A 26,232-nucleotide genomic window follows, 5' to 3' on the forward strand; every position below is an offset into this window, starting at 1 on the left:
ATCCATTTTACCCTGAGATGGGACCTGTGGGTCCATGGGTCAGGTCAGATTGAGATGGCCCAGTGTCATGTGCCTGTTACGAGCTCTGAGTTTGCTGTCAAAGCTGCCACACCCTGTGTTTCATACAGTTGTGGTGGTGGAGGGATGGATAACAGGGGCAAGCAATTATTTTGGGCAGAGGGCCACTTACTGGGTTTTGGCAAGCCATCAAGGGCTGCATGACAGGCAGCCAGGGGCAGATAAATACTAATTTTCTAAATTTTTTAGGGGCCCCGCGGGCCAGATAGAATGGCTTAGTGGGCCACATCTGGCTCACAGGCCACATTTTGCCACCCCTGACCCATAAGATCATCTCTGCACAGAGGGTACATCTGTTAAGAAAGATGTCAGGGATATTGGGAGGGGAGAAGAGAAAGGAAAGCCTATCACTGATTAAAATAAAAGGCAGAGGCCAGGAGAGAGGAGGTGGCAATGATGACAGCAAGAGACCTGACTTATTTGCTAATGCCATCTGAATCCTCACCCCCTGAGCCAGACGCTGTAGCTCTCCAGGGAAGGGGGGAGTATCCGTCATCCGAATTTAGGTCCCGTAAAAGCTTAATGCACATGATTGAAAAGCAGCGTGGTGTCACTGAGGCTGCATTTCAATGGGGCAGAGAAGCCTGCAGCCCCGGATGATGCCGGAGCGCAAGTTAAAAATAAAACTGCGAGTGGCTGGAAACCAAAGGAGACAGTGGCTGAGCCCGCACTGTCTGCAACGTCGTCGTCCCCTCCAAGGGACCTCTCCGTCCTTTCCCAATGGCAGGCAGAGATGAAAGGGTTAAAGGGAGCCACTGAGCCTGCCGCTGGTCCCCTTCCGGGCTTTGCAGGGGCTGCCATCGCTGGGATGAAGGGGAGCGTGAGGCTTTGCAAAAAGCCATGGGCCTGAAGGAGTTAATGAGAGCAGCCAATTCCTCCCGAGTCGTGTCCTGTTCGTGCTGAGACAGACCTGCCCAGCCAGCTGAACAACTTTCACACCCAGAGCTGGAAGATTTCTGCCCGTCTCAAGGAACCGCGCTCCAGTCGGCTTCCAGCCCCTTCGCCGGACCCCGCGGGGGCTGGAGCCCTGCTTGCATTGGATGGATTTAGGAGCTCTGGGCTTGAGCCTGCAGCACCTAAGCCCCGACAGCCCTCTGCGGGGAGCGGAGCTGTCTCCCGTGCAAGGGCGGACTGCTGAACACCATCTGCCTCTCGCGCCGCAGAGGGGGAGCTGCTTGCACAGCCTCGCAGGGAGGGAGCCAGCGCCAGAGGTAGGAGCCCCTGTCCTCGCCCGGCACTGCTGCGCTGGGATGCCTGGCACAGGAGCCGCGCCGCGATGCCCGTGGTGGCAGAGGAGGGGGCGAGGCGGGTGGGGAGGAAAGTCCTGGAGGCTGGAGCATCTCTGGCTGCAGCGCAGCACGCCCCGGTTCCCAGCACTAGTTTGGCAGAGCCGTAGGCTTCGTTTCCCGGGCCCTGGCCTGCCTGCAGCGCGCGGCCTGGGCCTTTCTCGGGGACGGCGGAGGTGGGGGACCCCCTGCCCTGCTCCCCGGCACAGGCAGGTGGGGGTGCAGGGTGCCTGCGCCCCAAGGGATAGGTGCCAAGGGTGCTCCCGGCTCTTTCGCCCCAAGCCTTCGCTGTGTTGGCACCCTCCCCGGCGGCCCTCTGGTCATGGGAGCGGTGCTGGCATTGCCGTTCGGCGCAGAGTCCCCGGGCGCCCGCCCTGGGTCACCCTGCGCTTTCCCCTCTGGCCATGCCCCGTCCAGGGCAGGAGAACAGCCGGGCATCCCGTCAGGGGCGCAGGCAGGGGAGAAAACCGACGTGGATTATGTAACCCCCACTGCCACGGCAGGTCTGAATGGCGGCGCGGGCAGCCGAGGGGTAAGTGTGCGCTTTGCACGTGCCCGCGTGTCGGTTCGTGAACAGTATCATTGATTTGAAGGCTTTTGCTAAGAGCCTCTGGGGTTGTCTGGGCTCTCGGGAAATGTCATTGGGGGGGGGGTCTCACAGCCAAGCCCCGCACTGAACCTCCCCCCCTCCTCTCTCTCCCCCTCCTCCTCTTTTCATCCCTTTCCATCTTGGTCAAGTCTGAAGGGAGCCCAAGCCCTTCCCAGTCCCTGGGGCTCGTCCTGGCCCCCGGCGCACAGGGGAAGAGACGGGAAAGCGGGCAGGCTGTGGCCGGGCCTTCCAGGACCCCGCCGTGCGTCCGTGGATCCGGGGCAGCGAGAGCCTTTCCCAAGTGCTGGCGTCTGGCGGCGTGGTCCGGGTCGCCCTGCGAATTTGACTGCCACCCCTTTCAGCTCGTGCAGCGCTCTCTCTTGCGGGGAGGGCCCCGTGTCTGACTGATGTTTAAACAAGTCTTCCTCCTTATCCCTTTTCCACCTGTCTCTCCCACCCTCGCTGTGGTGGCCTCTTCCTTTTCCAAACTCTCCCTCTTTCTCAGCCTCCCTTCCCTGTGCTTTCCTACCTCTTGCCCTCTCATTTTTTGTCTGTCCTCCTCTCTCTCTCGTTCCAGCCCCTTCTCTTTTGCTTTCCCAGTCCCCTCCTGGCCCCCTGCGGGGAGATCATCGAGGTGCCCCAGGTGGTGGCCACCGTGCCCTTCTGCTTGATGCCGAGGCTCTGCGTGTCCTTCTCCCCACCTGACAGCTTTTTGCTCAAGGTCACTGCAGTAATTCCATATGAGGCTGCCTGGTGCTGCTGCCTTATCTACTGTGCGGTTTCTGTTTCACTCCCTTTATATTCCTGGAGATATTGTGTTCAATCAAACTCGCTGCTTTTAACACCGCTGGCAGCCTTCCAGGCCCACGCGCGCTCCCTTCCTCCCCCACACCACCGCCCCCCTGCTTGGTGTTTCTTTTTCCTTCCCCTTGCTCCGTACTTTATAAAACAACAAAAACTTTCCAAGAAGTTTCGAAAGCAGGTGAAATCCGGCCACAGCCCTGTGTCCGCGCGGGCTGGGGACAATCGGACCTGTCACGTGCCGCCTGCTGCTCCTTGGTGCTGGGGGAGGGTGCAGGCGGGGGGCTTTTTCCCCCCGAGCTAGGCAAGAAAGTCCTGAGCGGAGGGAGAATTTAGTCCCCGCCAGGCTGCTGTTTGTAGCAGGGACGGTGGCACCTTTTTGGAGGTGGAACTTTATCAATGACCTTGTAGCTCTCGGAGAGGATACTGCTGATCTGAGCCCTGAAGGGTATTGATAAAGCCAAGTCCTTGCTTTTAAGCAGCGAGGAATAAATGCTCTAACCCCCTCAAACCCTCCCCGCCCCCCAGCACTTCTGTCCCTGATTGCAGTCATTTTACTGGCGTGTAGCTGCACTCAGATCTAAAGCCAGTAAATGGGCTGTATCAGGAAAGGAAATCAATACGAGGAAGCTTCTTTAAAGAAACTTCTTTGGCCGTGCGAGCACCGTCCTTGCAGACTCCTCCCCTCCGACTTCCCACGGTGGCTGGGGAGTGATGTGGCCATTCTCCGCGGCTCTTGGGGAAGGAAAGGCCAAGGCCACAAGAAGGGCCAAAGCCACGTCCTGACAAGCGAAGGGCCTGTGCGCACTGGAGGTGTCTCCAAGCAATGACGGCACACGACTGGTTTTGCTGGTTTGGATGATGCGCGGTGGGAGCCACACGTGCTTCATGGGCGTGTTCACGCAAGTGGGTGTTCAGCCCCGATTCAGTCATGAAGAAACGAGGTTTGCAAGCGGAGGTTATTTCTGAGTCACTTTGGGAGGTGAGGGATGAAACCCGATGTAGCAACCCGAGCGTAGGGAGGGCCACCTCCCTGCCGTTACCTTTAAGGATCCGAAGCCCGGAAGCTGAACCTGTTGTGCCACCCGAGGGGGTGGAGTGCAAACTCACCACCTCTCTCCTCCGGCGTGGCTCTGGGTCTCCATCGTCGCAAGTGGGGCCTGGATTTCCCCTGTGGGTCAGTATCTCAGACCCGGTGATTTCCCAGAGTGCAGCGGCTGGATGGGGAAGCAAAGGACGTAGAGATGCAAAGGGGGGAGTTTAGGAAGAGAGGCCTGGTGTGGGCGCAAGAGGACCCTGGAGTAGCCTTGGGATTGAATTTTGGACTCTGCTCTTCCTATCACCAGGGCAGATTTGGAAGCTGGTTTCTAACACGCCGGGTCTTTTGCTTGCGACGTCCGTGAGTACGGGGCAGGGGGAGCCTTTGCCATGTGGTGGCTTGTCACAGCGTGATCTGGTTCGCCATACGGATTTTACTGCTGTGACAGGGGGGAAGGTTTCTCTCTGCTTGGGCAAGCCGGATCTGTGGGATCCTGCAGGACAATTTAGCTGCACTCTGCCCGCCACAGATGGTGTGTGTATGTGATAGCTTACCCTTGTGCAAGAAGTTTTGGTGCAAGCAGTTTTGAAGCAAGATGTTCTTAGCTTTCGGCACCCCATCCTGCCTCACAAGAACGGGAAAACTGCCATTTACTGGGTCAGCCCATAGGTCCATCTTGCCCAGTCTCCTGTGTCACGTGGGGACAGAGAGCAGATGCTGCAAGGGAGAACGAACTGGATATGACCAGGGTTTTTTTCCCCGGTTCCTTTCCCACTTGCAGCCTCCAGCATTTGAAGTCTAGGGCAGGCGTAGGCAACCCCTGGCATGGGTGCCAGAGCATGGCATGCAAAGGCACTTTGCTTGGCATGTGCACCTCAGGGCAGATGGCAGGGAAGGGGCAGGGGCTGTGCTGCCACAATAAGGAGTGGGCCCCCTCGCAGCTCACCTGCCCCTGGCACGCCAGCATCTTACAAGTCAAGGTTGTGGGTGTTTTTGTCACTGCCCGAAAACGCTGCTGACCCCTGGTCTAGGAAGTTTGGAAGCTGTTCCCCCAACTTCCTTTTATTTTATTTTTTTATAGCTACTGATGCCCCTTTCCTCCAAGAATGTGTCCGATCCCTTTTTCAATCTGGTTAAACTGGCAGTGGGAAAAAGAACTTTCTTTTGTTGGTTTTAAACTTACTGACCTCTGCTTTGTAGCAAATGAATTCCCCCCCACCCTGCCCCTGACCCCAGTAGGGATACTGGCAGCAATATAACAGACGCATTGCATGTTTCTTTAGTGAGCTGGGTGCCTTTGAAAGGTGCTGGGCTGACAGCTCAAGAAACCGGGCCCTTCTGGTTACCTACCAGATAGTCCCAGTGACAGCCTGAGACTGTATGGCTGGTTGGATGGAGCCCAGGCAGCAGAAGCAAGCGTGTGCGAGTCTTGGCTCTGCAGTGCCAGCTCTCCGTGCGTCACTTCACCCCGCGTCTCGGTTCTCCGTCCTGTAGCATGCGGATAACAATGCTTCCCTGCCTTGCAGGGGCTTGCTGTGGATTAATTTAGTTAATGTTTGTAAAGGGCTTTGGCAGTGTAATGTGCTGAGTATTACGGCCACAGGGTAAGTAGGAGAGGCTCAGGCAGCCCTGTACCAGAAAGCCCCCACCTCTGCTGCCCCTGGGGAGATGGAGAGGCACTCAGTGGCCAGAGCCTCGTCCATACCTGGGCTAAAGGCACCAAACCTGTTTCACAGCCATATGCGAGTGCCAGATCCTCCTATGCTGTAGAGCAGGAGTTCCCAAACTTTGGTATGTGCACCCTGGGGTATGCAAAACATCTCTAGGGGGTACACAGGTGAAACTGTTGAATGGCAAATTCAATTTTCATAATAATAATAATTGGCATTTAAGGGGTTAAAATATAAAAGGTATGCTGGTAGGGGTATGTGGGCTAGCTGGTCAATCTGGAAGGGGGTACACAACAAGAAAAAGTTTGGGAACCTCTGCTGTAGAGGATAAAGGGGCTATGAGATGCATGAGCTTGAGGGGAGGATGGCTTAGCATATCCTAGACGCTCTCTCATGAGGCTTTCCCACCCTCCCACCCCACAAAAAAAGGGGGTCAAGCCCTCCAGGAGGCTGGGATGCTTCTCCATGCTGGTGGGACAGAGCTAGAAATTTGACAGTCTCTGTTTCTGGCAGGAAATACCATGAGGATTGACTCCCCTGTGGTATTTCAGGCTCTTCCTGGGATCTGGTTCCAACTTCAAACCAGAGGGAAGGGGAAGTTGGAGCTTGACTCAAACTTCTTCTATAACATTTTTCCTTTCAGGTTTGGGAAGTAGCAGAGTAACAGGGGAGTGTCACCTTTCAAATTGTGTTTAATGGGGCTTGATGATATGTCTTAAAGATGCAGCCAGACAACAACAGGCGTGGTTTGGAAGCGGCACTTGGGCATCTTTTGATCATTGCAGGTTGCATGTAACATTTGGTGTCTACCTCTTTCTTCCAGCTCAATGTAAAACCTATGGAACGAGAGCCCCTCCGCCGGTGAAGCTGGCATTGCGACTCTGGTTGGGAGCCCAGCTGTGTATCCCCCCAGCCTTTCCTTTCTTACTGTGAGCTGTGGACTTCCCCCAGGATTCAGCCATGACTACCTCTGCCTTGCGCCGGCAGGTCAAAAACATTGTGCACAATTATTCAGAGGCAGAAATCAAGGTGCGTGAGGCGACCTCCAACGATCCCTGGGGCCCACCCAGCTCCCTGATGTCTGAGATCGCCGACCTGACCTTCAACACTGTGGCTTTCGCCGAGGTCATGGGGATGATCTGGAGACGGCTGAATGATAGCGGCAAGAACTGGCGCCATGTGTACAAAGCGCTGACCCTTCTGGACTACCTCATCAAAACCGGATCGGAGAAGGTGGCCCATCAATGCCGGGAGAACCTCTTTACCATTCAGACTCTAAAAGATTTCCAGTACATAGACCGGGATGGCAAAGACCAGGGCATAAATGTCCGGGAGAAAGTCAAGCAGGTCATGGCTCTGCTGAAGGACGAGGAGAGGCTGAAGCAGGAACGGGCTCATGCCCTGAAAACCAAAGAGCGCATGTCCGTCGAAGGCATGGGCATCAGCAGCAACAGCAGCCACCAGCTCTCCTATGGCCGGCGGACATCCCAGTACGGAGAGGACTACGGGAGGCCCAGGGGGTCTCCATCATCCTTTAACTGTAAGTACTGCAGTGGTGCGGAGCGTAAGTGGGCATTTCCTCTTCTGGTATGGAGGGCACAGGTGCTTCTGACCACCGGGCTTTGGGGTCTGAGGTTCAGAAGAAATACTGGGGGTCAGCTTTGTATCTCTTGAGACCCCTCCGTGGCCCAGAGCATGACTGTCTTAGGCCAGTGGCTCACATATGCTATGGTTCCCTCGTAGCCACATTTCCACTGGGCTGATGATGCACTGAATATGGTTTCCTGTCTGTTTTAAAGCCATCAGATAAGGTTTGCCCTCAGTGCTAGTCACGTGGAGCTGGTGTAGCGTAGGTGGCACTTTGAGGATAACAACTAAGGCTGTGACTCCACCCTGCGAAAGCCACTGTGTTTCCAGGGATCATCAGAGGTCACCTCCAATGACTTGCCTCAGATACCTTTATAAAGAGGATGCTTTTCCACCTTTCTGGGGACATTAGCCCCCAGTACAGCCCTGCCTCCCTCCCATCTGCCTTGTAGGCATAGCTGCCTGCCTCATTGCCACTTCTTGAAGGCTTTTACCATGATGTTTGGTGTCTTGTCTGCACCTGATGCACTGAGTAATAATTATCCCACCTGTATCCTGAGCCCAGACCCCATGCCCTTCTCCTCAAACGGACAGGCCTTGAGCTCCCGCTCTTTAAAGGCAGACTCCTTCTCTGTGTCCTCCACAACATCACTGATGAGACCAGCAGCTTCCCAAGCAGTTTCTCAGCCTCAATAGCCTTTAGCCTGAGCTGGGTGATGTTGGGAGAGGGAGAAGTCCACTGCGGAGGGGGAGGAGGGGTGGTCATTGCTGATTCACGCCTAGAAAAATCCCAATGCCGGGGACTCAGGCTTTCCTCCTGGTTCTTCCATCTGAACTCTTCCTCTTTGGTATCTCAGCCTCTTCCTCATCCCCTCAATTCACCTCTGACCTGGAGCAGGCAAGACCCCAGACCACTGGAGAGGAGGAGCTGCAGTTACAGCTTGCGCTGGCTATGAGTCGAGAGGAAGCTGAAAAGGTAGTGTTTGCTGTCTCTCTCCTTTGGGGTTGGGTGGGTCAGGCCCACGAGAGATTCCTGAGCTCCATCAGTCACCACATTAACACGTGCAGGAGAGTTTTCTTCCTGGCTGCTCCCCACAGATGCTGTGAGTCAGCAAGTCTTGGCGTGATGAGGATGCACAGCGCTGCCAATGCACCATTTGGACACGGCGCGCTCAAGTGAGCCCACCTCCTTGTGCCGTGGCGTGCACTATTCTGTGCCTCTTAAATCAGTAGCAAATGCTCCTGGTGAGGCAGCAGCCGTCCCTCTAAAGCCTTTCTGCTCTGTGGGTGCCCTGAAATCATTGTTTTCCCCAAGTCATCAGGTGCTTTCAAAGAAAGTAAGAGGATACAGGTTCAGGACTTACAACAGGCTCCAACAGGTCCTATGTAATCCCCCCGCTTCAAATCCACTGGGTGAAATCTGACTCAATTAAACCTAAAGGGTGGTCTTGCCAAGGACTTCAGAGCTGCCTGTTACCTTTCCAGAGCGAGTTCCTCTGCCGTAATTACTTTACGTGTTAAGGTTTGGAGCGGAGGTACCCAGAAAGTTTCTGCTGTTTCCCTGGCAGATACCATGGACAAGCTGCGTCCCAGGGGGAGGTGGGTTCTCCGCACAGGGATGGCTCTGTGCCTTCGTGACACCAACTGCGCTTGGGTTACTGTTGTGCTGGTGTGTGCATGTGATCCCCGTCTTTATTCGACTTGACTGTGTTCAAATCCCTGTGGATTATTGAAAACTATGCTATGCAAAGCTCTGGAAAACACTGTAGAAAGCAATTCTGTGTTGGCCAGGGCAAGCAGAGGGGAGGGTGGGGGCACCAAATGACCTAATTTGTCTTCTCCATCTTTCTGTTGTATTGATTGTGTCGGTCAGTCCCAGAATCCCTGCCCCAGTGCGTCATTTATGTACATTCCCTCCACCCCCGCCCCTCTGCAAGTCTCCTATCAGGCGATCTGCTTCTCCCTTTCCAAATGGAGATGGTGTGTTTACACACATGCAATATGAGATTAGCTCCAACTGGCACTCCTACCTCTAAGGACACTGGTGACACAAGTAGAGAACAAAGCCAAGTGCCCCTTGGGTGACACTTTCAGAGGTGGGGCATTTCTAGCCCAGAGGCTTCTGGATTTAACTCAAACTTTGAGTGAAATGTCTCTCAAACTCCACCTGCTAGCCACCCCCCTCAGACCCAAGATTGTCCTTGGGGCCATGTTGGCTTTGAGCCACCAGACTTGTCTCGCTGGTAGGAAGGCACGCAGTTGCAGAGTCTGCTATTGTGGCTACAATTTAAGTAGCAATCAGAATAGCTTCTGTTTCCCACTCTTCCCTTCCCAAGAGCTGTATGAGAGCCTATAAAAAGTGCATCCCAATTTTGTCCTGGGAATGTAGCCGTTTATAGCTTCTCAACCTTGCCGGAGAAGATCCTCTGAATAGTGCTGAAGAAACAAGCAAGAACCCCACTTGAAGCTATCTGGGCTCCAAGCCTTCATATAAATAGTCACCTTTCAGTGCCATCAGGCCTTGGGAAAAGATGCCATTGGGGTCTCAGCATGACCAACTCTATCCCTGGCAACTGTAACCCTAACTACATGTTTGGCCTTTTAGTAAGAAGGAACCAAACTGTGTCCTAGACCAGGCCAAGCCATCAGCACATGGGGATATGGTTAGACTACAGTCTGGTTCTGTCTCTGCTGACCCATAGTATACGAGAGCATCCCAATTTGGTAGCAAAGACAAGATCTCAGTCTTGTTAAATGGAAGGCGTAGAAGCATTTCACGGGGGGTGTCTGCGTGGCCTGTTGCACACATGTGGAGTCTCTGGTGTTTTAGCATTTAGTGAAGAGACAGAAGGATGGATGGAGTTGGTGATAAAGCACAATCTGCTTATTTTTTAGCAGCACTTGAGAGAAAAACGTGGGTGGCCTTGCAAAGTCGATGATGGGGAAATAAGGAGATTGGGGTTCTCTTCCTTGCTCTGCCACTTATGTATCAAGAGATCTGTGCTTCACCTATCTGTTCAACCATTTGAAGAATGGGGATAATACCATCACCGCAAGGGTATTATGAGGATTAACTGTGCAATGCCTATAAAGCCCTCTGAGACTCTCAGATAGAAAGGGCAGGGATCTGCTGTGCTTTGTCCTTCAGCCTGGATAGGAAAACCTGCTTTGAGATATCCTAGTAGGAATAAAGGAGCAGGGACATCTGCTGACATTAAAAGCAGAGCGTGTAGCCTTGGGGAGGGGTGCTCTTGATAAACATGGCTTCATCTAGGGGCAGAAGTGGGTCAGCAGGGAAGCTCAAAGGCCTGAGAGGCCAGGCAGTAAAATGCCTAAATAAAAACCATCAACCATCTGCACACCACAAAAGGGGATGTAAGCCCCAAACGCACCTGCAGAGGCAAGGTGCATGCATGGCAGTCATAACGAATGCTCGGCATCTTCCTCAAGCAACAGTAACTTCCAGTCTGAGGGGTCTCTATGCCCTGTCATTGAAGGGAAGCCAACTTCCAGATGGACTGCAGCAACCTACTTAATTACAAGCGCCTGGGTGGAAGGAGAGAAATCTTTTGACCTAGGGGAATAAGATGAGCATGAATCTTGAATATTCAAGCAATGCAAAAGGGTGTTGGTGTTAGAGCCCCAACCCAGAGACTTTGTTTTATAAGCTGCACATTCGTGTCTCAGAAAGGGGAAGGGCTAAGCCAGCCATGCCAGGACTCAGATGGGTAGTTTCAAGGTGTCTGTTCTTCAGACGAGAAGCTTCAGCCGTGGCTAAGTGGGCACATTGCTAGAGAGACAGCTGAGCAGATGAGTAAAGGAGGGGATGGCTGGCTGGTGGGTGGAGGGATTGAAGGAAGAAAAACATCGGTAGTCTCCTGAAGGAAGATTGGTGAACAGCTTGAAAAGTATTAGCACATGGATGATGGATGGAGGAAAGAATAAGGCAGTAAGAAAGATGGATGACTAGCTAGATGGAAGAATGGATAGCAACAGAGGAGGAAAAATGTTTAGATAAAAAGACGACTCGCTGTCTGAACTGACAGGCAATTGTGAAGGAAAGCTGGTTGCAAGGAAGGGCTTCATTTGTCAACAGGTGCAGAGACCTGGGATCAGAGCAGGAATTTCACTTAGCTTTCCTTCATTGGCAGAAGCCAGTTTCTCCAGCCTCCGCCACAGAGGAAGAAATGCAGTTGCAGATAGCACTCACCCTGAGCAAGGTGGAGCACGAGAAGGTACCTGCGCCCGGCCGCCCAAAAGGCACTTACCTCTTCTTGAATTTCCACTTTGTGAGGTTCGACCTGGGGCTTTGGAGCACTGAAACCACGCTACTTTCTACCTCGCTTGGTGTCTCTGTGGGGACGTGATGTATTCCAGCGCTTCTCCTTCTGCTACCTACCTGGCTGCAGACTTTACCTTCACAGCTCTTAAGCCTGTTCAATCAATATTCCTAATGGCAGATCTGTCCTGAAATGCTCAAACACAGTGGAAAACAATGCTGCTGGCTAACACTTTGGCACATGGTGGCCCCTACCCTCGGTCTCTCTACAGATAGGCAGTGCGCATCTGATTCTCTCTCGTCTTTACTCGTTACATCCCAGACATAATGAATAATGCATTGTCCATTTTGACTGCAGGAAGTGAGGGCCTGGCAAGGAGAGAACTCGCTGCTACAGAAGACCCTGGAAGAGACCCAGCTGGGTGGAGAGGAGGAGGAAGAAGAGGACAAGCTGAAGAACAGTCAGGTAAAAAGTGGTAGCAAGCACTGGGGGTTGGGGGCATCTGTAACGGGCTGCAGATTGTTTCCTCTCTTGGGCATGGGCTCAAATGGTTGTGATCAGAAGTGATCTAGATGACTGTGCAAAGTGATCTGCTGATTTCAGAGCAGCTCCTGCACCGCAGAGAAGAATCTCCATGACAGCCCAGACGAGGAAAGAGAAGGAGCTTTTGGCTCCTTGAACAGCCCGTCAGGCCTGGCTGCACTGTCGTGGGCTCTTCTGCATTTGTTCCAGGCGTGAGCAGAGGACTGCAGGTTTTCTGGAGGTCACGCCGCCTCTCTAACGAGTGCTGCATTCGCCTAAGCCAGAGCTGGACTCTCTCTGAAAGGACGTCTCTCTTGAGAGAAGGGCTAGAGCAGGGCATTCCCTGCTAATGATGCAGTTTGAGCTGCTTCTCTGTGGGCGAGGCCTGGGGTTAGCTGAGAAATGACAAAGGTCCGTCTGGGCCTGATGCCCCGGGGGCTAGCGTGGTGAGAGCAGGCCAGCCTCTGTAGCCCCAGGAGCTCTGTGGCTGGTATCGTGTCTAGCTGCTTTGGATTCCCCACACCGTAACCCCTTCCTTTCTCCTCCTTGCATTTCTAGTCCTCTATTTTGGAGCTGGCAGACATTTTTGGCCCAGCGCCGGCCACTTCAACCCGTGCTTCTGCTGACCCGTGGGATATTCCAGGTGGGGACAACTCTCAGTCTGCTAATGTTTGGGACAATGGTGGCACTTTCTCTCCTCCTCCAGCTCTGTCCTTGTCCGGCTCTTGGGATCCTAACAGTAAGAACATTGCTTACGGTCTCTCCCCGCCTGCCCGTGCCCTTTATCCTCCCCTCCCTCCATCCTCACAGCAGCTTATAAGTGGAAAGAGGAACTGAAGGCAGAAGGGTGGCAAGTGTTAAATGAACCCCTGCTTGTTTTCATGCTTCTCCTGCCTTGTGCCTTCAGTCTGCCTGGTGCTTTTCTTCTCCAGTTTCCCATTCCTGTGGCTTCACCCCCATCTTCATCCTTTCCCCTTTGTGCCGCCCACTGTGGGTCAGTCTTTTCCCTCCTCTCTGCCAGTTCCAGAGTCCTACATCTTCCCCTGTGTCTTTCAGATCTCAAGTCAAATGTGGAATCAGCATCAACCTCTTGGGCCCCTTCTGCTGACCCCTGGGCTCCCATCCCTGCTGCTTCCAGCGATCCCCTAAGCCAGACAGTATCTACCAACCAAGCCTTGGCAGCGCCGTGGGACCTGCCCCCTGTTGTCTCCTCCTCCTCCGATCCTTGGGGGAAGACGCCCCTGTCTTCAAGTTTCTCTTCTGTAGACCCCTGGGTGAAAGCATCCCCGCCCCCACCCGCTGCTGCCGATCCCTGGAGAAGTGCTGTCGAGAACCCTCCTGAGGCCGGTAAGAGAAGCCTGTTTTGTTCAAAGCCTCGGGGTTGGTGGTCCTGCCATCCTAAAAATGAGTCTTGTCTCTCCTTTGGGATCCAGGTTTCTCTTAATTACAGCTGCCTACATTTGCAGCCATTGAATTCAAATCAGCTGCTTACAAAGGGCTGGATGGAGTAGATTCTGCTGGCCTGAATTCCCAGCGGAGCTATGCTGGACATGGGGCAGTACGAAGGAGATCAGGGTCTGAGCACTAGGAAACACTGGTTGTCTATGATTTGTATGTCTTTCCTGTCCATGCTCACTGGTGCGTTAGCCATTGATGTCCTCCAGTGACGGCTCATTGATTCACTGTCTGCTTTAGCCCTGGAGGTCCTGTTACCGTCAGGTCTCGCCGACTGACTTCATTTCTCTCTCTCTTTCCTTCGGCTCTTCTGCATTCTCCTTATCCCCCTCTCAACCCGTCTCACTTCTTTCTGTCCCTTTTTCCAACTGATGGCCCCTGCCCTTCTCTGATCTCCATACCTTCTCTGCCTCCTGCCTTCCTCTCACTCCCCTTGTTGAGCCCCTGCGTCTCCCTTCTTCCTCTCCGCTTCAGGTGGCGATGCTTTTGACTTGTTTGCAAACCCAGTGGAGCCAAAAGAGCAGCCAGACAAACTACAGGCCCCATCATCTCGCAGATCCACCAGCCCTTTGGGTAAGAGAGGGCAGCAGATGGAGGGCTGGAGCAGAGGTGTGCTTGGGACAGCAGGGAAATTCATCTGTCACCCTCTGCAAGAGAGGGCAGCCTGTGATAAGCCAGAGGTTTTGCATTGTGTTGTATTTTTGGCTTGGCTGCCATGGTGTTTGCCTACAGACTGCACAGCATGCTGCTGCAGTGGCAGTCGGCAGTTCACCTCTCTGCCGGCCTGTCTACGCTCAGCAGTCAGCAGTGGAGCTAGCTTTAGCCAGCTCAGGTACTGACTGAAGACACGGTGGCTTCGCTCTAGGCCACCCCCACCCCCCAGGATTTCAAGTAGCCACCCTGCAGCCAAGACCATGTTGTCCCACCTTCACCATGGCTGGAACCTGGCTGGTGAGATCAAAACTGGCTTGGTGTCCACACACACACTCCAGTCACGCTTGCCAATCGCAGTGTAAACCCACCCCTGTGTTGGACGGGTAGCTGGAGGGTTTGCACGTGGGCTAAGGCAGTCTCAGCCAGCTGCAGCTTTCCATTAGCTACAGCTGTCTGGGGTGAGGTGGGGAAAGCCACGGTTCTGACTTGGGTAGAGAGAGAAGGCAGCTTCTCTCTCTACCGATGGTGCCATGCCCATTGCTTCTGCCCCTGGTCTCTGGCACCCTCTGTGTCAAAGGCTGCTGCAGACAGAAGGGCAGCATTGGTGCATGCGCCATCCATGCAGACAGCCTCAGAGAGAAGGGCAATGCTTCTCGGACCCTGGCCTATTCCCCTTCCCGGGTTTGCGTCGTTCTGCGTAGCTCTGCGCCCCTCCCGTACAGCAGGCCGGGCTCCAGCCTGCGGTTCTTTAGAAACACACTGTGCCTTGTCTAGCATGCCTTTAAGCCTCACATGCTTGTTCTAGACTTGGACCCCTTTGGTGACCCAGTTCTGATGACCAAGCAGGACGGAGCCAAGAGTTTTGATCTCACCAGCCTTGCAGACTCCCTTACCGACTCCAGGAAAGACTGTAAAACGCCCGAGTCCTTCCTTGACCCTGCCGCCTCCTCCCTGGTCAATTTGGACTCATTGGTCACGGCCCCCCAGACCGCCAAGACCCGTAACCCATTTTTGTCAGGTAGGCTTTGGAGTGGCGGGGAGGGGGAGGACAGGGTGGAGGGAGAGGCATGCTGGAAAGGGCTGAGAGAGATGGTGCACAGGTCCTGAGGGTTGTGGTGGGCTGCGTATGGAGAAAGGTGGGAGGTCCACCCCAAGGAGGCGATGCAGGCCCTTGAGAGCGTTCTTCCCACAACGCGCTGAGAACGGGTGACACCCACAGCCACTCAAGCCCCTGCATTTCCCTTGATCTTAAAAGACAAACCCAAATTCAAGACCTGACCCTGGCCAGGGAGCTTGGAGGTCAGTCTGAAACTTCTCCCAGGTGTTGGCTTCATCTCTAGTGTTATGCCTAAAGCTAAATGTTGCAGCCTTCTGTCAGAGTCCCTGGGAGGAAATGCAACCTTGAATGTTAGGGAACCATTGGCTCAGCAGCTGAATTCAACAAACCTGTTCGGAGAGCCCAGAGGCCAACTTTGACCTTGACCCTCGCTCCCATCCCCCTGTCCAGCAGGCTGCATCCCTGACAGTGCTGTGCTCTTTCTCCCGGCAGGTCTCAGTGCGCCTTCTCCCACGAACCCATTCAGCATTGGTGACCAGGCCAAGCCGACGCTCAATCAGATGCGGACCAGCTCCCCGGTGCCAGGCGTGGCCATGGGAATGACCATGAACTCCATGACATACAGTGCTTCGCTTCCTCTTCCGCTCAGCAGCATCCCGTCAGCAGTGACCCTCCCCGCCTCCATGAGTGCCTTCCCGCAGGCCGGAGCAGGGCCTTTTCCAGAGCTGCCCAGTAACTTGCCCCAGCCTTTATTGCCACTGACTGGCTCTACTCCTCTCCCCCCATCACAGGGAGGGAGGAACCCTTTCCTCTGAAGCCTCTGGATCTGTGTTACGTGTAGTCTATCTCGCCCCTTCCCCAGCTGTTTATACAGAAATCCCAGCATTTCCTCATGCAAAGGCCTTCAGGGCACTGGCTCATTAGCTGTGATGGAGGAAACCTCTCATCTGCAGCTCCTATTCCAGCACCTGCCTGGGTCACAGACAGACAGTTAGCATGAATATCCTTGCTTGAAGTGCTAGAGATGAGCCTGTTCCAGCATGGTGGGCAACAGATGGCTAGATCTGCCTCTGATGGCAACAAGGATGCTCTTGTTATCAGCTGGCCTTGCTGTGGTGGGCACTGAGTTGATGGCAGGGCCCTAAGAAAGGGCTGCAATTATCCAGGGCCCTCCGTGCTCCAGTGCTTTCTGCAAGGCTGCAGCCCAGTGTGAAGCCTTTTCACAGATGCCCAGTCTCCACAGGCCTCTTAGAGATCATCCTGGGGTCCTCCAATGGCAAGGAGGAATCCCTGTGTAATTGCACATAAGGTGCAATCCCCTGTTGAGGCTTGCAGCCACAAAGCTTGCACGGAGCAGGGGCTGGGTGACTGTGGTTTGGGAAGTTTCCAGGGACAGAAATCCTCTGAGCCCCTTGCCTTCACCAGAGTCACCGGGTGCTTCTATGGTTACTGCACCCGGCCACGGTCACCCACGTGCTTCCACTTGAATGCTAAGGTTTGAGACCCTCTTCCTCTGCCTCCCCACCCCCATATTTGGGTGCCAATCTTGGGAAGCCTGCTGTCCCCTAAACGTTACTCGGCTTGGGGAACCACTCTCCCCTGCTGCTGTCTCCTGTGCTATTCTCCTAGAGACTGACCTCCGCTCCTGACCTTTTGCAGATGCTCCCGGTACACTGTACACACCCTTGCCTTGGTGCACATCCTTTCAGCATGACCCTCTCCCTCGAAACTCCCTGCTTGCACAGCCCTGACAGGCCTGTATGGCTTCTCCAGCTGCTGGATCCGAGTTTTGACCACTTGATGCTCTTCTGCCAGGACTGCTGTACAGTGTGGGATATGCACGCAGAGGGCTGGGATTATGTGTCCGGGAGATGAATACAGGGCTGGATAGGGTTTTCTAGGCCATGAAGTCCCCTTCCCTCCATTTGCAGGCAGTCATTAACCCAAGGAAGCCCCCAAATCTAGGAGATTGCTTGGGTTAAGCTCCAAGTGCCAGCTGTGCTGACTATATAGCCTCCATGCCAGTGCCTGTCTGGGAGGTGGTAGCTTAGGGGATGTCACACGGCAGGGGAGGGAGTGGGGCGAAGGGAGTTGTGCTGTACAGTTGGCATCGCTTTAGTGCATATGTTCAAACACTTCTCTAAAGCAGCAGCGGCAGCCCCAACTGCCCCCGAGAGTGGTGGCTCTACCAGACCGTAGGAAAACATGAACTGACTGTAAACAATAAAATATTCTAGCAGCTCTTGGTGTGGGACCTTCTTCCTTCCAAGGACATCACTCTAGGCGTAACCCTTCATTCCCTCCTAACTTGTAAGGGGGCCTCGCTTCCATATCAATGTCCGCCACTGTCTTCTGCCTCTCAGCCGCTTCCCAGCAGCGGTGGGCTCTGGACCCCACCTCTCTACCGAGCCATATCGCTACGGTGTCTCCAGCCTCTACACTTGCCTTGCACCTTGGGTCACCTTTCCCACCAGAGGGAAGTGAGTTTAAGAAGCCACTGCTCTGCTTTGGCAGTGGTGTTGCACAGGAGTAAGTGCCCTCCAGGGCCCAGTGGGAGTTTCCTTTCATGTCCGGGGTTGCTGGAAGGCCATTTGGGTAACAGCAGAGGAGGAATTTGAGCCCTTTCCAGTTTAACAGCCTGGCTAAGCTGCTGCTTCTGGAAGAAAAGGGGCCTATTTCTTTAAAGGCAGGAGCTGGGAACTTGCTGCCTCCCTGCCTCGAGCTCTGGCAGATGGGGATTGTTTCTGATGGAGCAGGGCTCTTGCGCTCCCATGGCCAGGCGCATCCCTCTGGCTGCTGGCCTGCAGTTCCTCTTCACATGAATCAGGCAGTGGAGACATCAGTCCCGGCTTCTCTCAGGGTGAATTGATGCCATTTGTACTCATCTGGCTCCACTCCCACAGCATCTCTTGGAGATATCCCCCACGCAGGCAAACTGCAAACTATGGGCCTGTCAGCTCAGTTGTTCCTATGGAGTAAGAAACAAAACTGATGGCTTTGGCTTGCTGATGGTCTACCCAGATTCCCTTCCCCAGGCATATCTGCATTCAGCGGGGAAGTACTTGTGGAAGCTGGCCACAAAAGGCCTCTCTGGGCAGCTTGCTGGAGGGGCACAGGAGACTCGGTGTCACGAGCTGCTGGTTAATGCCAGCTAGCTGGAAAACATGAGATCCCATGTGGCCCTCCTCCCCCATAACATGAATTTTCCCAGTCCTCCAGGAGCTGTTTCACCAAATGTCTTAAAGCGAACAGGAGTAACACAGAGGGGCTGACTCTGGTTGTTACTCCAACCCTTGCACGCTGCTCTAGCAACACGGAGAGGCTGTAGGGCTCCTGCAACAGCTGGGACACTGTAGGGCCAATTCTAAGTGACCCTACCCGGCCTCCCTTATAGCTGGGGTGGTGGCCAGCAGAAGCCTCTTCTGCAGGGATCCTGGGCTCCAGAGCAGCGCCATGTGCACTGCCCTAAGTTGGAGCAGCCCCCAGCAGCTGTAGATACTACCCACACAGGCATATAACCTGGAGTGGACTGTGCAACAGGGGACTGTATGCCCTTGCCCTGCTCGCCTGAGCGCCGCACCTTCAGTGCTGTTTCTCAGGAGCACAGTTGGCTGTCAAGGATCTTCAGGGGTGGAGAGAGGAATCTCCATCATCTTCTCAGGATCTTTCTTCCTTCTCAGCCACCACGCACTGCGCTGCAAATTCCCCTGTCTCTCATCTGACCTAATGGTGGGAGAAGAATCAATGTGGGGCAAACTAATGTGCCGCCCAGGCCATTGTCTCATCTCTAAGTGCATGATGCTGAAGGCTTCGGAAGGGAGGCAGGCTCTCTTCCTAGCTCCTACACTGCTAGCATGGCAGAGCAGTGGGCATCCCCTCTTGATGCCATTTTCCAGCTAGTTTCTGGGCTAACCCATGTGGGCTGGGATGGGGCTGTGTCACGGAAGAGAACAGAGGAGGTTCCTTCAGGTCGGCCCTGCTTCCTGCTCCGGGACAGAAAAGAGGGGGTGGTGAGGGCCCGGCAAGCAGTGCGGGAAGCCAGGATTCTCCTCTCAGGCCTGAGTAGGACGGAGGAGCAAGAGGGAAGCTGTCCTGAATGGAGACGTCCGCAGGACACAGGTTTAGAGCCCAACTTTCAGTAACCGTTCTGCTAAGCCCCAAAATGAAGTGAGGAGAGTTCCCCGTAGCCTCCCTCTGCAGATCTGAAATCCGCTTTCACGAGGTCAGTGGTTGATACCATATAAAAAACTGAAGCTGAGACGACACAGCTTGGGTACGAGGTGGGCCATGCTCCGTCACTGCTGGAACATCACTGAAGTTCCCTGTCACCGAAACAAAGTCCACCGACTCTGCGGGTCAGATAAACTGGCTTCACAAGCTGGATCGGCCCACCGGGCAGAGGTTGCAAACCCCTGAATTAGATGAATGTTTCCTCCTGCACAAGTGCATCCTGCAAATGCTCTCCGCCCTCAATCCCCGTCAAAAATACACCTATTAGATGCAAGTGGGAACACAATAGACACCCTTCTGCTGGATTCAGCAGAACAGCTTTAGTCAGGCTCCCTGCACCTTGGGCCCAGCAGGCACCTTGTGATCTTCAGCCTCCAAACATTCGGGAATTCAAATCAGCTCTCTACGGTGCTGACTCAGGGGTGCAGGAGAGGATAATTCACCTGGCAAGCACCAAGCAGCAGTGCTGGTCTCCTGTCCTGACGACAAATATTTAAGGTTGTCCTCACGCCCTGCAGCAAACAAATGCGTAGACAGCAAGCAAAGGGGAAAAAAAAACAACCACAAAATCAAAACCAGCCCACTGCAGCAAGGAATCAACCCCCTCAGCAAAAATGTGCTTTGCCTCCCACTGTTCCTTTAATAAGTGCCAGTAAAAGGACAGCATTTTGCTTGATCAGGTGTCTTTGTCTCCTCTCAGCTGCATAAATAGGAAATCGATGATCAAGAGCTAACAAGACGCAGGTAGAGGTTGATGCGGTAGAGTCCTTCTCCTCTTTGGTGTGCTCCAAGGGCTGGATGTGAAGGATACCCACAACCTGGTTGATGCTGAGAAGTTATTTGCATATTAAGGTGACTGTGAAACGAGCCTGGAGAAGAACAAGGCCCAAGGAAAAGAAAAGGCACAAGAGCATCGAGTCCTGTGGTACTAGGAGCTCTGACAAGCAAGCCCCCCCGACCCTGCATGCGCTAGGTGGGCAGAGCTGGCGTGTGGGCTGTTGGGGGCTCTGTGCCACGGCTGTGCTCTGGGTGTTGTCATCATCTCCCATGCACTAGATGGTTTCATTAATAAAATATAGTCTGCTGCTGGGCCTGAAACACCAAGTTACTGCAGCCAGGGAAGACTTGCAGACGCCTGAGTCTGCTCTCTGGATGCCCGTGCATAATTCATGTTGCCATCCATTATAAGCAACCAAGGGCAAACACATCCCTCGGATGGCGGCGGCTGTTACAAACACAGGCACAAAGTTCACTGCTGGTTCCTCGCAGTCCTGCTCTGGGTAGCTAACTACCCGCAGAGACGGTCCCCTGCTCTGCAGGCCCCCGAGGACGGCCAGATAACACCCTCTGCCTGCAATGTAGTGCTTGCTGTTCGTGCCAAAGCGGTTTAGGGCAGGGGGGAATCAGCAGCATGATCCCCAATTAACAACTACACCAGAGGGAGTGAAGAGCAGCTTTTCAAAGGGACCAGAGCGCCTGAAGATGCCAACGGACACCAAGGGAGAGTTTCTCAGGAGCCCAGGCTGCCTGTATTGCCAGAGGCACGGCACTGGGAACGGAGGAGGCCTGGAGGCTAAAGGCTGGTTGATACACTCGCCTGAGGGAGCGCCTGGGGCTGCGATGCCGCTCAAGGAGCGGGTGCCCCCGCAGGGCAACGGGACGGCTCCAGGGGGGCTGCGCTCGCCTGCCCAAGCGCCGGCCTCACCCAGCAGGATCCTCCAGGCAACGCCTTTCTCACCCGCGCAAATGGCGCCCCCAGCTTTCTTCCCCCGCTCTGGCGGGGGCCACGGGGCCTGGCTCCCGGCCACAGGGGATCGTATGAAGGTCTTAAGGGGCTTAGAAAGTGCCGGCCTAGGCGGCCTGAGCCGGAGTCACTCCCGGGCCAACCTGGGGACGCCGAGGCTGATCTGAGCCGGAGCCGAGCCATGGCCAGCCCAGCCTGGGGACCTAGATCCGGAGCGAGTCCAGGTTCAGCACCACGCCCGCCCAGATCCGGAGTGACTCCGCCCCGCGCCCGCCCCCGCAGCCATGCTGGCCGCGCCGCTCCTGCTGCTGCGCCGCTGCCGCCGCCTGGCCGGCCCGGCCCGAGCGCCGCGCAGGTAGGGCCGGGCCTGGGCGACAGGCCTCCCCTGCTCTGGTCCCGGCTGCCGTCCTGCCCGCCGCCGCCCCGAGCAGCGGGGAAGGGCCTGGCCGTGCTGGCAGGGCGCCCGGAGAGACCCGGCGGGAAAACGGCCCCGGGGCTGCTGTGGCGGCGGCAGAGCCGGGGGAGCTGGGCTCCCCTCATGCAGGCCCCGCTAAAGAAGTCGAGAGCTGTTGGCGCAGAGCTGCCCTTCCCAAACCGTGGGTCGCGACGGGGGGCGGCTGTGGCCTGGGAGCGAGGGCTTGGGCTGAGGAAGTTTGGCCTAGAGGGGGTGGGATACGACCCTGCGGCGGGGAGGCCTCGCGAGCGCTGCAGGGCTGGTTGGGGGTGTCGGGGGTCAGCAAGGGCGAGAGTCCGGCCTGGCCTGGGGGCAGTCCCTGAGCCTCAGCCCTACTTTAGTCTCCCCCCCGCGTGACGGGGGTGGCTGCGTGGGGGGGGCAGGCGTGTGACAGGGGAGCTGGTCTCTCCTACAGCCCCCGGACGAGCGTGTCAAAGCGGAGACGGGCAGCGCTGGGCGTGCGGGCCCGGGGGCAGGTGGGTGGTGGGTGGGAAAAGCCTCGGTGCTGGTGCGTTTCAGGGGATGTTGTGGCGTGGGCTCAGGGGCAGCGTAGCTAGCGCGGGGCTGTGGGCGACGGGGGCCTGCGTGCATCGAGCAGGACAGATTTTGGGGGGTGGGCCGGTGGGAGGGGCACTGCCTGTCTGCCCTGCTGCCGGGCTGTCGACTGCCCCCAGCCGAGCTGTGACACGGCTCCCGCATCACAATGCGGCCCACCGTGGCCCTTCCTTCAAGGAGTCTCATGCCCAAGACCTGTGGGCAGTGTAAGTCGCACCGAGGCCCCCGTGGTAACCTAGAGCTCAGCTTCTCTGTTGGTGACTGGAGCTTGGGTCTTGCAGTGAGAGGAGCCAGCGGCGTTACAGAAACAGGCAGATCTGGGCCCCCAGCCCCAGCCCAGGGTGGGGTCTGGATGGGGTACTAGCGTGTGCATCGCCAGTCCAGGTGTCTGCAGCCTGTGCTTTGTCACCTCCACCTCTTGCTCTGCTCCTGGGACCTATGAAGCGAATTGGTATCAATTAACCTGTGTTTCTCCTTGCAGGACTGTGTTTCTGAGAGGGGGCATAGCCATGGCCAGCGGAGGGAAGGGTGGCCAGCTCAGCAGTCCTCGTTATACCAACCGGCTGATTAACGAAAAGTCTCCCTACCTCCTTCAGCATGCCCACAACCCCGTGGACTGGTGAGAGACAACGGTCCCTTCTGCTTTACCTGCAGCAGCGGAGCTGGGTAGGATGGTAGGGGGTGCGGTGCTGAGCAGCAATAGGTGAAAAACTGTTAGAGGCTAAATGTCTCATGCTTTCTGTCTGGGTGCCCTGGGCTCTGCAAGTCCTTTCATTGCATCTGAAGAAGTAGGTTTGCCTAGGAAAGCTCATGCATTGTTGAACAAATTAGTCTACAAGTGGCCACCCTGCCCTGTTTCTGCCTCTCTTGGGACAGAGATTTCCCATGTCTTTTTGTCTGCTATGTTTTATTTTCCAGAGACTTTTGGTGGTAACCATGTGCTACCAGCCACCCAGACCTCTAAATAGTAGGGCTGTGTGAAACACCGTTTTGTTTCGGCATCCGTTTTGCTGTTTCGAAGGGACAGTGTTTTGTTTCATTTCGTTTCGAAACACTGTCCCGTTTCATTTCGTTGAAACTGTTTCTCTGTTTCAGTGCATTTTGACATTTTACCCATAGGCTATAATCATGCAAATGCCTAAAACTTTGTCATTTCTTGCCTGATTTGGAGGAAACCTGAGGGCATGAAACCTGCCAAGTTTCAAGGAGATAGGTGCAGAGGTTTCTTGGAAGCTGCATCTCAAATGTCAAAAAGCAAAACTCGTGATGCTTGCCGCCAGTGGCAGCCTTCTGTCATCTGGCACAGATCTGGGGGCCTGCACCCCCAGGAGAGCTGTGGGGCTGCGCCGGACTCCTTCCGGGGGTACGGGCCCCCAGATCTGCGCCGGATGACACAAGGCTGCTACTGCCGCCTGGGACCAGCGCTGGGTGCAGCCCATGCCCAGTGCCAGGGAAGACTGATGCTGCCGCTGGCCCCAGGCAGCAGTAGCAGCCTCCTGTCATCCAGCCTGGTGGCAGGAGGCAGGGGAGAGCTGGGACTGTGCTCCGAGGAGCTCCGCAGCCCCATGGAGCTCAGCTTGGTGGTGGGAGGTGGGGAGAGCCAGGGCTGCGCTGTGCCTCCTGGCGCCGGACTGAGCTCCATGGGGCTGCGGAGTTGCTCAGAGTGCAGCCCTGGGTCTCCCCAGCCTCTCACCACCCGGCTGCTTCAAAACTCAAAACATTTTGAAACTTTCGAAACATTTTGAGTGCCCCCATTTTGTTTTGAAGCTTTTTATTTCATTTAGATATTGCTGTTTCGAGCTCGAAACATGTTGAAACAGCTTCGAAATGAAACACTTGGTGAAATTTCGCATGGCCCTAATAGGACTAAATAGGTCTTGGTTAGCGACAGCTGCTCAGTTGCTTGTCTTAGACCATGCCTTGACCCCATGTGATGCTCTAATGGCATAAGCCTTTTTTTTTCTTTCCCCCCCCCTTTCTTTCTCCCTAGGTACCCATGGGGCCAGGAAGCCTTTGATAAAGCCAAAAAAGAAAACAAACTGATCTTTCTGTCAGGTAATGAAGCAAATGCACTTCACTTTCCTGTGCGTACATGTGTAAATCATGCCGTAAGTAAGCCCTGCTGCTTTGTCTGAGGCTGGTACCTGAAGGGCACTCTGACCTCTGGGAGAAGATTGCCTTGAGGATCTTGTGCCTGAGGACTCTGTGATCAGGCAGTTTTGAATGGACTCCAGTCAAAGTTGGGCTCTGTCTTGGTTACCAGAGTCGTTGAGACAGGAGTTAGCAATGCAAATAACAAGTTGGCCTCCATTCCCTGATGTAGGCTTGTTTCCTACTGTCTGCTCTCCTGTCTGATCTGTAGATGGCCAGCCTGGTGGAGACCCCGTCGGTCCCCTTGGGACAATATCCCACAATCTAACAGCTCTCATCATTTGTGCCTCCGTTCAGCCGGGAGCCTTTCTTTAATTGGCAGTATGTATTTTCAGTCGGCTATTCCACCTGCCACTGGTGCCATGTGATGGAGGAGGAGTCCTTCAAGAACAAGGAGATTGGCCGGATTCTCAACGAGAACTTTGTCTGCATAAAAGTGGATCGCGAGGAGCGGCCCGATGTGGATAAAGTCTACATGACCTTTGTGCAGGTGAGGAGAGTGATGATGAGAAAAGCAGGGTGCAGTGGATAAGAAGCTGTGGAGAACCACTCTTCCAGGCACAGGTAGACACACAGGGTCTCCCAGGGCAGTAGAGATGATAGCTCATCTATGGCTTTTCTTTCAGGCAACCAGCAGTGGAGGGGGCTGGCCGATGAGCGTGTGGCTGACTCCCGACCTCAAACCCTTTGTAGGTGGGACGTATTTTCCCCCTGACGATGGAATTTACCGAGTCGGCTTTAAGACGGTGCTGCTGCGAATTATTGATCAGGTACGTAGTTTTCTGTTTGAGCTTCAGTGGTAGGTTTTGGGGTTCTCATTGGAAACAGAGCAGAGATCCAGGGCAGGGAAGTCAGACGGGCTGTCGGTATTAACACTGACTGTTGGGTTGGGAGGGCTACTGGGCGGAGGTGGATTTGGGGACTTGGGAAATGGGGACATTTGGGCTGGGTTGAGGGGGCAAGTGAGTTAAATGCAGGATGTTGAGGTCAGGAAGCGAGAGAGTACACCTGCTGAGGGATCAGCATAAAGGAATAGGCTCAGAGCTCTGGAAGGTCTGAAGAACAGAAGAAATTTTGTATGGATGGGGAGGGAGGCCTTTGGTAGCTCCAGGGTCATGAAAAGCACAGGGAGGCCAAGAGCAGCAGGTGGGGCAGGACTGACCTCTTCCCTGTTCTTCTGCCTAGTGGAAGCGAAACAAAGAGGCCCTTTTGGAGAACAGCCAGAGGATCACAGATGCACTGCTCACAAGGGCTGAGGTTGGCATCAGGAGTGAGGAGTCGCCCCCACCTTCATCTGAGGTGATGACCCGATGCTTCCAGCAGCTGTCTGAGTCATATGATGAAGAGTATGGTGGCTTTTCAGAGTTCCCCAAGTTCCCCACGCCAGGTCAGCTCGTTACCTTCTAACAGAGACATCCCAAGAGCAGGGATCATCGCTGGGCACAGACCTGACTCCAAGCATTTGCCTTTGTTGTTGTGTTCCAGTCAATTTGAACTTCCTCTTCACGTACTGGGCCCTGCACCGGACCTCTCCTGATGGTGCACGGGCCTTGCAGATGGCTCTGCACACCCTCAAGATGATGGCCTATGGTGGGATTCATGATCACATTGCCCAGGTAAGAGGCACGGGGTGTCAGCTGGTCCTTAGTGATGCAGTTTCTTGGGAGGACCATGCTTAGGTGTCTTGAAACACTCTCCTTTGACAAGCTAGCTCCAAAGACAAAATCACCAGGACAGCTCAGTGACCCATGAATTGGAGACTCATGTTTCCTTTCTCTCTCTGCAGGGATTCCACCGCTACTCCACTGACCAGAGGTGGCACGTTCCTCACTTTGAGAAGATGCTGTACGACCAGGGGCAGCTGGCAGCAACATATGCCAAGGCGTTTCAGGTATGGCCAACATAGCTCTTACCCCGAGTGATTACGTAGGGCTCTGAGATGGGGCTACAAAGAACTGGTCGATGAGCAGAAGCCTCTCAGCGAGAAGGGCCTCTTTCCTGATGGTTGAGTCTGGAGTGTGTGTGTTATCTGTGGTGAGGGGACAAGCCTGAGCAAGCTCTTTGGGAGGCTTGCCAGCTG

The 26,232-nt window shown here is 54.8% G+C and overlaps 2 protein-coding genes across 7 annotated transcripts in view; both read left to right on the top strand.

The window, feature by feature from the left end:
- Nucleotides 1-910: 910 nt before the first annotated feature.
- Nucleotides 911-17,260, top strand: EPN3 (epsin 3). Of its 5 annotated transcripts, XM_090061523.1 has the most exons (10): nucleotides 914-1,289; nucleotides 6,287-7,003; nucleotides 7,908-8,026; nucleotides 11,202-11,285; nucleotides 11,688-11,795; nucleotides 12,411-12,495; nucleotides 12,909-13,199; nucleotides 13,782-13,880; nucleotides 14,767-14,979; nucleotides 15,511-17,260. In XM_090061523.1, exons 2-10 carry the CDS (start codon nucleotides 6,424-6,426, stop codon nucleotides 15,831-15,833), a joined length of 1,902 nt encoding a protein of 633 aa, XP_089917649.1. In that variant the 5' UTR covers nucleotides 914-1,289; nucleotides 6,287-6,423; the 3' UTR covers nucleotides 15,834-17,260. The 5 variants fall into 5 exon arrangements, with proteins under 5 accessions (XP_089917652.1, XP_089917653.1, XP_089917651.1 ...); XM_090061526.1 differs by lacking the exon at nucleotides 14,767-14,979 and having other exon boundaries at nucleotides 911-1,289; XM_090061525.1 differs by lacking the exon at nucleotides 13,782-13,880 and having other exon boundaries at nucleotides 913-1,289.
- Nucleotides 17,261-21,006: 3,746 nt separating this feature from the next.
- SPATA20 (spermatogenesis associated 20) overlaps nucleotides 21,007-26,232 on the top strand; it is a 30,019-nt gene continuing 24,793 nt past the window's right edge. The window contains exons 1-8 of one of the 2 annotated variants that reach the window (XM_090061521.1): nucleotides 21,007-21,347; nucleotides 22,483-22,620; nucleotides 23,992-24,056; nucleotides 24,488-24,642; nucleotides 24,779-24,922; nucleotides 25,338-25,539; nucleotides 25,638-25,768; nucleotides 25,939-26,043. In XM_090061521.1, coding sequence (XP_089917647.1) covers nucleotides 21,277-21,347; nucleotides 22,483-22,620; nucleotides 23,992-24,056; nucleotides 24,488-24,642; nucleotides 24,779-24,922; nucleotides 25,338-25,539; nucleotides 25,638-25,768; nucleotides 25,939-26,043 — 1,011 coding nt within the window. In that variant the 5' untranslated portion in view covers nucleotides 21,007-21,276. The other variant, XM_090061522.1, reaches the window with a different exon arrangement.

This window comes from Crocodylus siamensis, chromosome 8, assembly GCF_052110815.1.
Source record: "Crocodylus siamensis isolate JL-2025a chromosome 8, ASM5211081v1, whole genome shotgun sequence".
NCBI lineage: Eukaryota > Metazoa > Chordata > Crocodylia > Crocodylidae > Crocodylus > Crocodylus siamensis.

Bases quoted from the DNA above. Each gene is read 5' to 3' on its own strand.
- EPN3 (XM_090061523.1), top strand. From the start codon at position 6,424: ATGACTACCTCTGCCTTGCGCCGGCAGGTCAAAAACATTGTGCACAAT. The intron at 8,027-11,201 runs GTAGTGTTTGCT...CTTCATTGGCAG, and splicing joins GTCGAGAGGAAGCTGAAAAG to AAGCCAGTTTCTCCAGCCTC. The intron at 12,496-12,908 runs GTGGGGACAACT...TGTGTCTTTCAG, and splicing joins TGACCCGTGGGATATTCCAG to ATCTCAAGTCAAATGTGGAA.